At 27.6% G+C, this 15,650-nt stretch overlaps 1 protein-coding gene across 2 annotated transcripts in view; it reads left to right on the plus strand.

Annotated features, from left to right (window-relative positions):
* The first annotated feature begins 1,026 nt into the window (after positions 1 to 1,026).
* The window catches only part of LOC107441689 (dual oxidase), a 200,280-nt gene continuing 185,656 nt past the window's right edge, over positions 1,027 to 15,650 (plus strand). The window contains exon 1 of one of the 2 annotated variants that reach the window (XM_043045166.2): positions 1,027 to 1,484. In XM_043045166.2, the coding sequence (XP_042901100.1) occupies positions 1,388 to 1,484 (97 nt within the window). In that variant the 5' untranslated portion in view covers positions 1,027 to 1,387. The remainder of the gene's footprint in view (positions 1,485 to 15,650) is intronic. The other variant, XM_043045167.2, reaches the window with a different exon arrangement.

Genomic DNA, 15,650 nt, shown 5'->3' on the forward strand with positions numbered 1-15,650 from the left:
CTTCCACACGCATACGTCACAACCAGTTTTACAAAGAGGACACATTCACACTCCAATCGTAATTTTGATCTGAGAAAGGGCATGATCAATCTCCGATCCTGTTACCAGTATTGATTTGTTATGAGAACTTGGAGGACTTTGTGACTCCGACAGATAGAACTCACAGGCGGGGATAGAACTCACAACCTCTTGGACACGGGTCCAATGCCCTACGAACCAGGCTATCGCCCCTCATATACAACTAAGCAGAGAATATATAAATCACAATAGGGTATTCAATTATGCGGAGGATATACACATTTCAGTACGATATATAACTGCATTCATGATATGCATTCATGAAGAGGATATACAATCAGTAGGATATATAACTATGCAAATGATATGTAAATGTCAGTAGGATATTTCACTGTAAATGTTATTTCCTTTGAATTCGGTTGTACAGAAAAAGACTTTGAGCTGAAAAGAATCAGAAAATGGCGGGAATTAAGAAATTTGATAGAAATGAAGAAAATCCATCATTAAGGAATATTTGTAGAGGGTAATCTGTCCGCTAATGCTTTTTTATTGAAATAAATAAGGAATTATGCATGCAAAAAAATCATAAAATAATATTTGAGAGCACATTAAGAATTACAGGAATATATGATTTAATTAAGTGAGTGTGTTCTGAATGTTTTTTCACAATTTACATTTTGTGAAGAAAAAAAAAACTTAGAGCAATTCTTTGTTGATAGATGATACATTTTGCCATAAAATAATCTTACATATTCAAACAAAACGCGCATTTCAAAAATATTACGAGGTTATTATCTACATATTTCATTAAATAAAATTATCATTAAAAAATTAATTCATAGCACCCAAATCACGTGATCATTTTCCTTGGGAAATGGAAACGCTTATGAATGGTTATTCCACGGCATTAGCAAAGTATGAGGAAAGAATAGTGATGTTTCGCAGTCCAGTGTGACGTCACAAAATTTAACGATGATGTCACAAAGCGAAACAAACTTTTTTTTTCTCCATTCAGTTGTAGTCAGGTCGCCAAAAGGTTCTGTTCTACCTACCTGTTCCTCAATCTTATTTTTATTCCTTGCCAATATCACTTCCTTCTTCCAAAACACAAACTAGGCATGTTAGCGATAGACTCTCAAACCGCAGACTCTAACATATCATTTCTCGCCAATATTTTAATTGCAGCGTAAAATTTTTTCACTTAATTTATATTTGGAAGGAAAACATTTGTGTGAAGGAATTTCTTTTTATTTTATACTGATTGGACTGTTTTGTATATGTGTGCGACTTGTATTATATAAGCACAGTTTTTGGTGATTAAGTACCCGGTGGATTATTATTGGTGCTTAGTGGGGTGCTTTGGAAAGGCATGAAGTGTGATATCAACTGGATTTTGTGGGATTTCTTCAGATTATTAGTTTTTCTGTTTCTAATTTCATCTGCGGGTACTTCAAACAAAAATGAAGGTAAGCCATTCTGTTTGCTGTCTCAAATATTAGCTTTTAAATGTATTGTATAAAAAATTATAAGTTATTTAAATTTATAACTTATTTAATCTCACTGATTCTTAAATATTTTTTAAACTTCAGTCTTAAGTTTATGAGTTGAAATTTTTTTTCAAACAATATACGAATGTTGTCCCAATAACAAATAACGTTAAAATTTTTTAACTTCAAGCAAAAATTAAGGTAAGCCATGATGATTGCTGTTTCAAATATTAAATTTTAAATGTATTTTGTAAAAAACTATAAATTATTTTAATTTTTTACTTATTTAATCTTATTGATACTTAAAATTCTTAATTCATTTTTACACTTTAGTTTCAAGTTTATTAGGTAAAATTTATTATTAAACAGTACACGAATGTTGTGCCAATAACACGGAACATTGTAATTTTTATGCTGAAAATACTCCAAACAATTTCAACTAATTTACATAACAAGCATCAAAGACCCTTTAAGTAAATGAAAAATTTTTAAATCCAATTTATTTAATTCATGCATAAGAGGAAATTTTTGATTTCTTGCATAATCTAGTAACAGTTACCTATAGAATGAAATTGATTGTTAATAATATGATTCCAAATGACCAGAAATCTGAACATTTCATAATATGATTCTAGTTCGGGACTTAGTAGACAATGAGTTTAATTTTGAATTATGCTATAGGTATGAATGCAGATAAATAATATTTTTATAAGTCATGATCTTTTTGTATCTCTAACATTATATGATAAATAAGAAATTAAATTTAAGCAAGTTAAAAAAATTGCTTTTTAAAAAAAATCAAACGTTTTAATGTTGTGGTTTTGGATTTTTTTTTTAAATTTAGTACATAAGGATCATTTTGATGAAATTAAATTTGTTTTACAAACTATGAATTATTTTTTACTCTAAATTTAAAAATAGTTTGAAAAAAAATTGAAGAAAGAGTTTTAGTTAAGTTTTTTTTAAATTAAAATTTCTTTTTTAAAACTAAATTTTAAAATTACTTGAAAAAATTGAGGAATGAGTTTTGTATAGTATAATGCGTTTAATGCAACGGAAAATCAATTTTGTTTTACTAAAATATTTTAAACAATAATTGAGCTCGTTGTTGAAGTAAGTCTTAGAAGGAAAAAGTTTTAATCCATTCAACAAGAAGACAAAATAATGTGAGCGCTACTTACAGATATAGTAATTTTTTTTCTCAGTGCAGTAGGCATTGAAAATCTTACGTGTCAAACATATTTAAATTTTAAGAAGACACATAATCAAAGCTTTCAACATAAACATTTAATTCAATATTGATAAAAATAGTAGTATCCAAGTAAAAGTTGTATTTAACTGTATTTTTTTCTTCCAATAGCACAAATATATAAACAAGTAAAAAAGTTTCAAGTCTAATAAAAATCTTTTAAAATTGACATGCATATTCAAACTTTATTTATACATTTACTGGAAAATATTTTCAATGAATATAATTTTAAAAACAACAAAATTTTATAAAATTTCTATTATTCAAAGAATCATATCCATACAAAACTTGATAGTTCATGTTCTATATGAGTACAAGCTTGAAAACTTTGATTAAAATATGCTTATTGGTTTGATTTATATATTTTCTCCTTGCAATACTGAATTGAAAGAGAACACCTTCTTATTATTAGTTAATTAAATTTCAACCAATTTAATTATAAACTTGAAAGCTTTGATGAAAAAATGCTTATTGGTTTGATTTAAAAATTGTTTTTCAAGCTACTGTATTGAAATAAAACACCATTTCTTAAAATTAATCAATAGACTTTAAATCAATTTAATTAGAAACTTGAAAACTTTGATTAAATATGATTATTGGTTTGATTTATGTATTTTTTCCCGAACTACACTGCATTGAAAGCGAGCACTTTTTCTTAAATTTAATCAATTCAATTTCAATCAGTTTAATTATAAAATTTAAATTTTAAATTTAGCTTATTGTATTATAATTTAAAGCACCATGAAAGAGGGCAATTTATTCAAACATTGCAATATATTCAAAAATTGCAATAAAAATTAAGCTTCACATAATTTTTTTTTCTTAAATTTAAATTCTTCGTGGATAAAAAAATAAAATCAGTAATTAAAAAAAGATTTATGTGGATTATACATTAGAAATGTATAAGGAGCTTTATCTTTTTCGTATAGAGTTATGAAGTCTATTATAATTAATAAAGTAAACAGTAATCTACAGAAGAATGGCGACTTCTGTTGCATTGGATGTACAGTGCGCAAAATAGATAAACGGACTCAATACTTTTGATCTAATCGGATCATGGCGTTCTAAGACTCAATTTTAATGATTCGCGGGCATGATCTCAAATATGTTAATTAGTGCAGACGATATTTTAAGTTATGAAATCAGGCACAAGAACATACTTTCTCTAAATAAACATATCTTTTTTTTACGGATTCGGGTTTCTGACCCCCAAGATATGGGGGGTGTAGCCTCAATCTCGGAAATAGGGTCCCCATAGTTTGATCAGGACAGTGGATCAATATTTGGTCCCCTTAATGAAATTTTTTTTTCTCCGTATTTCGTAATCTCGAACTTTTTAAGTGAATTGAAAAATTCTTGAACACAATTATAAAATTTGCTTATCCGAAGATAGTTCTATGCAAGAAAAAAATTTTCGTGAGTATTTGAGTATTTATTATTTTTTATTGTTCTATGCAAGAAAAAAATTTTCGTGAGTATTTGAGTATTTATTATTTTTTATTATTTTATTTTATACTGATCAAAAAAGTTACGTATACAGTTTTTATATCATTTTATAGAATGCAATTTTAGATGACAGAATTAAAAATTTAAACGAAATCGGACAAGTAGTTTCTAAAAAACAATATTTTGCGAAAGTCGTATCTTTAAAATTAGATTTTTCAAAACTATTCGACCAATTTTGCTCAAGTTTTGTTTTTGCCAAAAAAAAAAAATTATGTTTATTCGGAGAAAGCACGTTTTTTTGTCTGATTTTGGAAAAATATCGTCTGCGCTAATTAATCAGCATACCGATCATTAGACCAAAAGTTATTCAGTGTGATCTACTTTTATTTTTGAGTACTTTATGGGAAAAAAAAGGCTGATTGTGTAGGGAGCGTTTGTTTCTAAAAGATGTACTTCCAAACATTGTATTTTCAGAGGTGAACGATTTTTTTATTAGTTTGTTGTCTCGTTGCCAAATGAAACTTTTTTTTTATGGTTTAGGGGACAAAAATATGATATTTTACTGCTTTTTTTTTTAAAACCAGTAAACTTTACATTGATAGCTGTCTTGTTATTCTTCATTGCTCTGAGGGAACAATGTTTCCTCTTGGTATTCATAAAATAAAAATTAACAAAATTTTGAATTAAACTTACGAATCAAAATCAACTGTCGCCACCAGACACAAGGCGACTAATTATAACAAATGGACACAAAAATGTTTAGGAGTCTCCACCCAAGAGCCATTTTCTTCTTGTCTAAAGGGTACTTATGCGCATTTTATTTCCAGTTTCAATAAATATGGAATTATTTTGAAAAGATTATAATATTCTGAAAATTACGTTATTTTACGCTTGTCTTTTTTTTTCTTTCTATTTTTATTTTAGAAGTGAAATCTGTAATATTTAACCACATTCTTAGAAATGCTTCAAAAAATGCCTTATATTTATAATATCAAATCATTTTAATTATTTCGTATTTTTAAAAGCTGTTAAGAATACAAATGCCCCCTGCCATTAGCAAAATTTCCTAGTTTTACCATACAGTATTATGTAAGGGACATTCAGAAATCTACCTGATTACGAAAGTGTCATAAGAAAACAAAACATTTTTTAGTATTATTTTTTTATATATTAATAATAGTAATTAAATACTAGAACGAAATGCGAAATCGAGCTAAAATTAGTCTACGGAAAAGACGATGCTTTGAAATGCCTTAAACACGTACGAAATGTAAAATTTTTTTAATTTTATTTTTTAACCGTTGTTCAATAGTCGACCCAATTTGGGTTAACTACTACTAATGTTGAACTCCTTAGCCTTATAATTTTGAGCCCTGTCCGGGAAGACAAGGGAACTCCTGGATCAAATATTGGGAGAAATTTGCCTTCGGGGAGAATTTTTTGAGGGGACTAACCCGCTTTTGCGCATTAGAGGAAAACCTCACACGTTTAGCCAGGGGGCAATATTGTTGTAATTATTGCCACAAAACTACCGATAATCGGATAAGTGTTGCTTAGAGTGAGAATATGTTTTGTTGTCATTGCGTATGCTATTCACGCGAAAATGTTTCTTTTCGTGAATGCACAAATTATTTGCGAGAAAATAAATCTCATGCATGGTAATGTTGTTTGAATCTAACTAGACTTGATTTATTTCTGGATTAGGAGGCAAACAGTTGTGTCATATTGTTGCGACACTTGTTTATAGGCTATCGGCCGAAGCTGGCCGTATGTGTTACTCAATGATCCTGGCTGTTTCAGAACACAGTTCATACTTAAATTAATACTTGGGGTACGTTTCCTTTGCAATCAAACTGGCCATGAGGGGTTTTTGTATTTCCATATAACTCAATGTAGGTTTGTTTCGTTGAAAGATCTTAAAAGAATGTAATTTTTTACTACAAGTTTCCATGTTTTCTGAGTTGAGCATTAGTAGTTGCAAATCACGTGTTTAAGGCTGGTAATAAAATGATATGAGTGGCTTTGTTCTAAGTCATGTTTATTGTCTTACATGAATGAAGCACAATTACATGTTGTTTATTCCTAAACGTTTTAGTTCCCGGAACTCAAACCTGCGACCTTCTCTTTTTCTTAATTCAAAATCTTGTTCTTTAAGTCACTTCTTACAAATAAATGGTCACTCTTTTCTAAATGAATGTTTTCCTAAATAAATTACGCTTTTATAAAAAGAAATATTTCACTTAATGACATTAAATATCAATTACACTTTTATAAATTTAATGAGAGTAACCATGGAATTTTGGCAGAAGGTTGGCTAATGCTAACTTATTTGAAAAGTATCCATAGCTTGATTTTTTTAATTTTATGCTTATCATATTTGGCGATAAATATTTAAGGAAATTAAAATGATGAATAAAAATGAAATCAATTTTGAGAAAATGAAGTTCTTACTTAATTTTTATCTACAATTTATTTTCTTCGTACTAAATATTTTCGCATTAAAAAACGGACAAATGTTTTCTGAAATTAATTAAGCACTTTAAAATTTTATCTTTGAGTTCGTTAAGTCCATCTTTTCCATTTAAGAACAACAATTCGGTTTAAAATTTCAATGGAAAGAAGCATGAACCGATTATTTAAAACTTCTCATTTGATGTGTAGTACTCAATTAATCATTACTCAATAACTTTGATTATGACGCAGTATTTTAGATTCTATACTGCCAGAATGAGATGTACTATTTTTCTATTTCATATATTTCATAAATTTTATACAATTTTATACAATTTTATAAAATACCACTGGTGATCAGACGCAATTTCTTTGGCAGGTTTATTATATGAAAATGGCAATTAGTATGCAAGAAAAGTCAAAACTTAGAAGGCTATAGGCTTCATACTTAAAGTTCGATTTTGTTGTACTAACTCTATTGTATTCCGATTTAGTTTTACTTGCTCCATTTTAGTTCGAATTTATTTCCATTTTCGAGTGAAATTTAGTGTTTATTACTTAAAGCGCTTAAAGACAAATTCTTTTTTTCATTGAATCAAAACTTCCTATAATATAAATTACTATATTCGTGAACTTTACTTTTTAATTTCATTTTTTATTTATTTTTAAGTCGATGGTAGGTTTTGGGAAATATTATAAACTGTTCAAAGTGATGGAAAAATTCTTAGTTTTTTTATTATTAATATTTTAATATACATGGAGCAGATTATTTTATATCAATGAGCAGATAATTATGAGATATTTCAGAGGCTGAAAAGACTCTATAGCATTAGCCATCTACTTATGATATATATTAGGCAAATAACTTCATAAAGAGATAAAATGCAACTCTTTACTATAGTTACCAACGAATTTGGTTAGAATTTATAAAAGTCAGCTGTAGTACATATCACTGGACAAAATTAACGGTCACCACCCGGCACCATTGGCTACTATCAAAAGCATTTAAAACATAGTCTGATTGTCGTCCCTTTTCTCGTCAAAAATGCACTCCATGCGCATTCTATTATTTTCTTAATAACTATGGAATTATAATAGTTATTTTATAATATTCAGAAAATTACTTTATTTTATTATTGTTTCTTAAAATTTTCCGATGATTTTAAAAATTAACTTGTAATGTTAACCATATTTACATTACATTATTAATATTAGCAGTTTGTTTTAATCCGATTTCCAAAAAATGACTACTGTTAAAAATATTACGACTGTCCAATAGCAAAATCTCCTAATTTTTCCTTATAGTGCATACGACTTATAAAATTAACATATGCATGGAGAGCCGTCGTGGCTTAGAGAATAGAGCATTTGCCTCCCAATGAGGTGCCACAGGTTCGAATCCCAGTGGTGGCTGATTGATACGAATTCTGCTTTTGGTTTGCACCGGCCACATTGCTCATTGGTGATCATGGATTAGAATCTCTTTGTCGTCAGTCTAACCGTACGAGTTTCCCTCTCCATGCAACGAAAATGCGAGTTAGTTCCACCAAGAAGTCCTCCACGAAGGCTAGTTTGTCCAAATGCTTGATTAAAAAGTTCCCTTTTCTCCTGCGCTGGGCTCAAAATTACAAGGCGACTGAATTGAACATTGGTAGTCGTACACTCAGAGTTGGGTGGGCTGATCAACACCAGTTATAAAATTAAATAAAACGTTGGCAAGGAATGAAATCATTTCATGCCTATGTTCTCTTTCTTCATTCTCTTTCATTCCTTATGGTTCTCTTTTATTCTTAATCCTCATTTCTTCTCTCCTGTCATTTTTACAGACTTTTACAAAATCCATGTATAAGTATAATTTAAAGTGTCTTTCCATAACAAAACATTTATTTCTTCTCTCCTGTAATTCTTACAGACTTGAAAAAATCCATATATAAGAATAATTTTAAGTGTCCTTCCAAAACAAAACATCATTTCTTCTCTCCTGTCATTCTTGCAGACTTTTACAAGATCCATATATCAGAATAATTTAAAATGTCTTTCCATGACAAAACATCATTTCTTCTCTCCTGTCATTCTTAGACTTTTACAAGATCCATATATAAGAATAATTTAAAGTGTCTTTCCATAACAAAACATCATTTCTTCTCTCCTGTCATTCTTAGAATTTCACAAAATCCATATATAAGAATAATTTAAAGTGTCTTTCCATAACAAAACATTCATTTCTTCTCTCCTGTCATTCTTACAGACTTTTACAAGATCCATATATAAGAATTGTTTAAAGTGTCTTTCCATAACAAAACATCCATTTCTTCTCTCCTGTCATTCTTGCAGACTTTTACAAGATCCATATATAAGAATAATTTAAAATGTCTTTCCATGACAAAACATCCATTTCTTCTCTCCTGTCATTCTTACAGACTTTTACAAGATCCATATATAAGAATAATTTAAAGTGTCTTTCCATGACAAAACATTCATTTCTTCTCTCCTGTCATTCTTAAACTTTTACAAGATCCATATATAAGAATAATTTAAAGTGTCTTTCCATAACAAAACATTCATTTCTTCTCTCCTGTCATTCTTACAGACTTTGACAAGATTCATGTTTAAGTGTAATTTAAAATGTCTTTCCATAACCAGATAACAGAATGAAATAGATATTCAAAATAAAGAAAGCTGTTATTCAAGAGTTCAGATTCTTCGCATCAATGATTCAATTCTACTTGGAAGTTTCTGACCCAGATCTTTGTGTCTGGGTGCCGACAAAAGGTATTTTCCGTCACGACTATTGATCAGCATTTCGTAGTTAACACTTTATTCTTAACCATTCAAGCACATAATCCCCAAACTATTCAAAACAGAAATAATAAAATATCAATGAAGTTTGAAACTCGAATTTCAGTGTTTTCAAATTATTTTTGGTTTCTATATCGCATATAATTGTCCAAAGATGGTTTGATATTAATTTAATTATATAATTATATTTTCAAGTCGAGTAATGTTGTCTTTTAATTCTTAATGATGTTATAGAAAGTCACATCAAACAGGCTACGCAATATTTTTTGTGTGTCTTATTATGATTTTCAAGAAGTGTACAAGTAAATACGTTTCACAACTAACATTAAAACATTCATATAGATTAATGATTTAACTGTACATTAAGTTCTAAAACATGAATGTTAATTAAAGTTTATCAAGTTTCACTATTTTGCGAGCAGAGTTTCAAGAGTTCAAAACAAATGATTAAAACTAGCAAATGCCACCAGTTTGTTTAAAAACTGCTATTAGAAAAAATCATATTAAAACGAAAAAATAGTTTAACACACTTTTTGATGACAAACATCTGGTGTAAATTGCATTTTTATTTTGTAACAATTGTGTAATTTTTCGCATAATAGGTTTTATGTATATTGTAAATTAACATATATACTTTAATGGTCAGTACTATATACAATTTCAAAAATTAAAATCCTATGTTTTATTCATTAATATATATTTCTAATAAGGTTAAAACTATTTTTAATTGAATGTAAATTATTTTTTAATGCAGCTCTCAACCCACCTTCTGAAACGTATCATGGTAGATTCAAACTAGTATAAATTAAATCCATATTTTGAGATATATATTTTATTTTAACATATTATATATATTTATGTATTGCACCTTTTATATTATATATTGCACTACTTATTTTACGCATTGCACCATTAGTTTTTATAGTTAGCTAGGACATTAAATAACGTTAAAAGCTTAGATGTAATAAAAATGCAAATTAGGTTTATTTGAGTTATATCCATGCATTTTATTTATATATATTTTTAATGTTATTTAAAATTTTAGAAACTATCAGTATTTTTATTATAAAATCAAATGATTTAAAGCCTTATCAACTTCCTTTTATATAGATCTAAAGAAATGTAACCAAAAACATAAACATACGAATCAAAAATGAGTTATAATACTTGTCATATCTTTTTATGATTTTATATTTTATTTTATAACCAGCGATGAAATACTGACCCAATTCTGAGTTTACAACTATCCATAGCCTTGTAATTTAGATCCCAATCCAGAAAATTCCTATATCAAGCATTAGAAAAAACTAGACTCCTTAGAGGATTTTTTGTTGGTACTAGCTCGCAATTACGTTACATGGAGAGGAAGACCACAAGAACCTCTTATAGTTAGCCCGATGGAAAGGGGATTCTAAGTCGTGATCCGTCAACCACAGAGGAAATTTTACGGCAGCCCAATGGTCAGTGAGAGCCAAGAGCAGAATTCGTATCAATCAACCACAAATGGGATCCGAACTTCAGTCACCTAATTGGGAGGCGAACGCTTTATCCCCTGAGTCACCTAAGTTCTTTTTTTTTATGGTTATAAGTTATAACGTTATCTCATTCTTATAAAACAAGAAGTGAATTCATTAAAAAAAATATGGAAAAAAAACTTAAAAACACAGTTTGCTGGAAAAGACATAGTTTTTATGAAAAGATAGGGGCAATTAAATGATAAGTCACATTTTCAAATAATTCAAGAAAGGAATATTGTGACAGAAACTATGATTTCTAGGTAGACAAGCAGATGTTTCTTTGCAATGTGGCGATTATCTGTTGAAATATTAAAGTCAACTAGGTACTACTATTTAATTAAATATTAGTGCCTCTATTTAAATAATACTAAAGAAAGGTGCAATATTAATATATCATCTTGAATCAATATGGTTTATCGCTATATTGCCCCGAGAACTGAAAATGTAATCTTAAATGGAAAAAAATCTTTCAATAAAAAATATTAAATTACGCTTTCAAATGACGTTTATAACTTAGATTATTAATAAGTTGTATTATGAATTTTCTCTTAATTTGTACTTAATATAAATCTAAATAGCTCAAAAGATTGGCGACGTTACTCTAAATATACTTTTTTAAATCGCCAACATTAAAAGAAAGGATTCGAATTAATTGTAGACAGTTCCATGAATGATTGAAATTTTTTTGTACGAGTGAATGTTACTGAACAGTACAGATACATTTGTTTAACGCAGTGTTAAACAGTGCTTGACATTTGTTATGCATGTTTGATATCAATGTTGCATAATGAGTATTTTCACAAACAAAGAAGAAAACGCGTTTGAAATTGCCAGAAACAAAAGGACTTTCGGCGTCCTTGGAATTTCCTTCCAAGCGTGACTGATTTTTTTTTAAAGAAAAGTCGAAACTCGCCACCCTTTGCTTCATTGGCCCTACTTAAAAAAGTACTTATGAGTTTTTGTATAGCAAAAGGTAGGAAAAAAACATGAATGCTTTTTTATGGCTTCAAGGTCATTGTTTCATCTTTTAAAACTAGTTTTTTTAATATAAAGCGTATAACAATTTCTTTACTTTCTTCTTAATCCACATTCTTATAAGAAAATTCTTATTCTGAAAATTCTAGAAAATTATTCACATTCTTATAAGATTTTTTAAGAAAAGACTATAGTCTTTTCTTAAAAAATAAGTATTTTAATTTACCTGGTTTTAATACCTAAATTTTAAATTTGTGATCTTACAAAGAAATAGTTACAGATTTTATTCCAATTGAAACGTTGATAACATTGAAAACGGTTAATTGAAATTAATTTACAGATATGATTTTTATTAACTGTCAATTTTAATGGTTCAAAAAAGTTACCTAAAATGTGCTAATTAATTCGTATTAACTATCAATTAATGTCCCCCGAAAACGTACTTTCTCTGTATTAATATATCTTCTTTAGAACAGATTTGTATTTTCAACTATTTGAAAATGGTCCACATAGACTATCGAAATTTCGACTATTGAAAATGGTTCAAACTTTTAATGGCTGGTGAGCCATTGAAAGTTTGGACTTCTAAATCTTCAATTCATTTTTTGTGTATTTAGCCACATCTCTAAACTAATTAAAATAACTTTTCTCTGAACTAATTTAAACAAATTTGCACGCAATAATTAGTTTTGGCTATTCAAAAATAATTCCAAGTGAAAATTTACTTTACATGCCTGAAAATAAAGTTCGAGATACATAATATTTATTCAGTAAGTGTCAAACATTTTTCAATTATAAGGTATGCAAATTTTTACCTCATTTTGAACTATTTAATTTTAAACGAAATCTAAAATTTGAGGGAAATTATTGAATAGTTTCATATTCATAGAGCTTAAAAAAAATTGTATTTTTAAAAATCTATAGTTCAAGAACTATTAAACCAATTTAGTTTGAATTTTCTATTTAAATAATGCAAAATTTTTAAAATTTTCAAAATGTTTAAAATAATGCGAATTTTTTTATACCGTATTGGGAATTTGTTTGATATTTATTAAATAAATGATAAAAGATAGCATATTGAAAATCATTTTTTACATGGAATTATCTTTGGATAAATAAATTTCGTAATTTTTCAAACATTTGCAGAGCCGCAACATACAACGAATTATGCAAATAGTGAAAAATTATTGTTAATGCGCCTAAACTATTGGGACCATATATTTCGAATTGCAGCTACATATTTGAGGTGATTTAATTCTGGTGAAATTACTGAGCTGCATAGTATTTACATTTCCGGTTAAAAGATCCATAATTTTGCTAATACCAAAACATACGGTATTTTAACATTTAATTTTAGCAATTTCATATGGTAATGGTTTTCCGGAAATTCTGGGTTTCAAAATTATACTTTTTATAACCATACATTTAGTAAAAAAATATAAAACTGAAAAGTAAATTTAACAGAATAAATTGTTTTTGGGCCATGATGAAATTACCAAATTTTATCACACATTATAAAACCGTATTTCTATGTTAATTTTACTAAAATCATTCGCAGAGCCCCCTCTTTGGTAAAAGTTACCGTGAGCTTTCTGGTTTCTCACAGAGTCTGAAACATTCTAAATTTTACCGTTTTCTGGTTGTTTTGATCCTACTTTTTTTCAGTATTTGTACTATAATAATCATTAAATTTTATCTTTGGAACAAAATTTATTCAGGATGATATGGTTTTAATTTTGCTTATTGTGTATTAACATTGTAAAATGATCACTGAAATTAATTTTCAAACATTCACTGTGGAAAATGTTGGAGCGCGTTAATACTTATTATTGTACTTCTTGAACTTATTTGTACGACACTGTGGTTCAACTTGAGGGAAAATTTGCTTAAATTTCCCTAATTATTAAGGTTACTGCAAATTTGCACCACAATATGGTTCTATGGTTAAATAACAAATGCACTTTTAAGAAGTTATCTTTATGAAATGTTACTCAGTTAATTCATTTAAAATTTTTTTGTTAAAGTCTAAATTGCCATTAAAAGTATTAGAATTACTGACATTTCTAATTTATTCAAATGAACTTCGTTATTTCTTACATTTCAAACATAAAGGATTTAAATTTATTTCGAAAGCTCTTATTTTTTGTCCGTTTTAATGGAGATTTTATCACAATTTTATTTTATTGCTCGTACCAAATAAAAAAATATTTAATTTAGAAGAAAGTTTTTTTAAAAAAGCTATTATTAATTTAAGCTTATTAATGCTTTTATGACAACCATTTAAACGAATCTAGAACATTAATGTAATTTTTAGTTATTATTCCGATATTTTTAGTTGATTCTGATGAAGCAAGCATGAAAATAGTTGGTATTTTTTCAGAAAAAATATCGTAATCATCAATTAGGGATATTATATTTCAAACTTAAATTTCAACATTAAAAATAGAAATTATGTTAATTACTCAGTTTTATAATGCATGCAATAATTTATTAAATATGATAATATTATGGATTTATGAGTTCATCAGTTTGGATATCACTAATTTACATTTCGAGGGAAAAAAGTGTGTCATGTAGTACTAATAAAGTTTTAAATAATTAAATGAAAAAAAATTAAACAAAAATAAAATTTAATGAACAAAAATACATTTTTATTTGCTCTTTATACTGCTAAGTTTCATCAATATTCTGCAAGTTTTATTTTTCTAAAAAAAACCTGAATTTTTTATTCTATAGATTAATTTAAAAGGGAACTTTGTTCAAATAACACCATATTAAATAAGCTGCAAATTTTCCTAATATTACTGTTCAAAGTACCAATATTATTTTTCAAAACTTAACCAATTTTTACAGGAGTATGTTTACTAACTCTTTCAGTAATTAATACTTTATTTTTTAATATTTCTTTACCATAATTTTTATTCATTGCTATTCAAACACACAAAATTTGTATAATTATGTATATCATTTTCATTTATTCTATTTGTTTTAATTACAATGCCACTATAAAATGAAATTGCTTATACATAAAATACACCTATAATCGAAAAAAAAATATTGCAATATATAATATATATAAATAAGGCCCGGATTTTGATGACATTTGCATTTTTTTGTTGCATTTTTTGCATTTTCGGAAATTTTTTGTCCCTTAGATTTATAGGGCATTTTCTTTAAATTTTGGGGCGTATTTTGCATTTCAAAGCATTTTTTAAAATTTTTGTTAATTTTTTTCTGATTTTTATTATTTTTTATAATTTTTTATTATTACACTGGCTTTCAAACAATGAAGAAAATCTCTAGGATATTAAAAGGTGAAGCAACATCTTTTCAAATTGAAGAAGAATTGTCAGTGAGTGTGACCGTCCTTTTCAAGTACGCACCAATAACATCAGTAGACGTTGAAAGAAGCTTTTTTTCTTGTCTGAAGCATAAAAATTTGCTTTCAGACAAGAGACGCTCGTTTACATTTCAAAATATTAAAAAAAAATTTAATAATCCACTGTAATTCTGATATTTATGAGATGGAAGTTGTTAGATTCATTTAAGTTTCTATACAAAATGAAGATGTTTTGGAGTCAATATATTTTCCTCTTTTTTTGCTATTTTAGGATATAAAACATATTTTTCAAACTTAAATGAACGTAGAACAAGTATTGCATTGCTTTATATTTTTGAAACGACTCATAATAATTTTAAAGAGTAAAA

The sequence above is a fragment of the Parasteatoda tepidariorum genome, chromosome 7 (assembly GCF_043381705.1).
Source record: "Parasteatoda tepidariorum isolate YZ-2023 chromosome 7, CAS_Ptep_4.0, whole genome shotgun sequence".
NCBI lineage: Eukaryota > Metazoa > Arthropoda > Arachnida > Araneae > Theridiidae > Parasteatoda > Parasteatoda tepidariorum.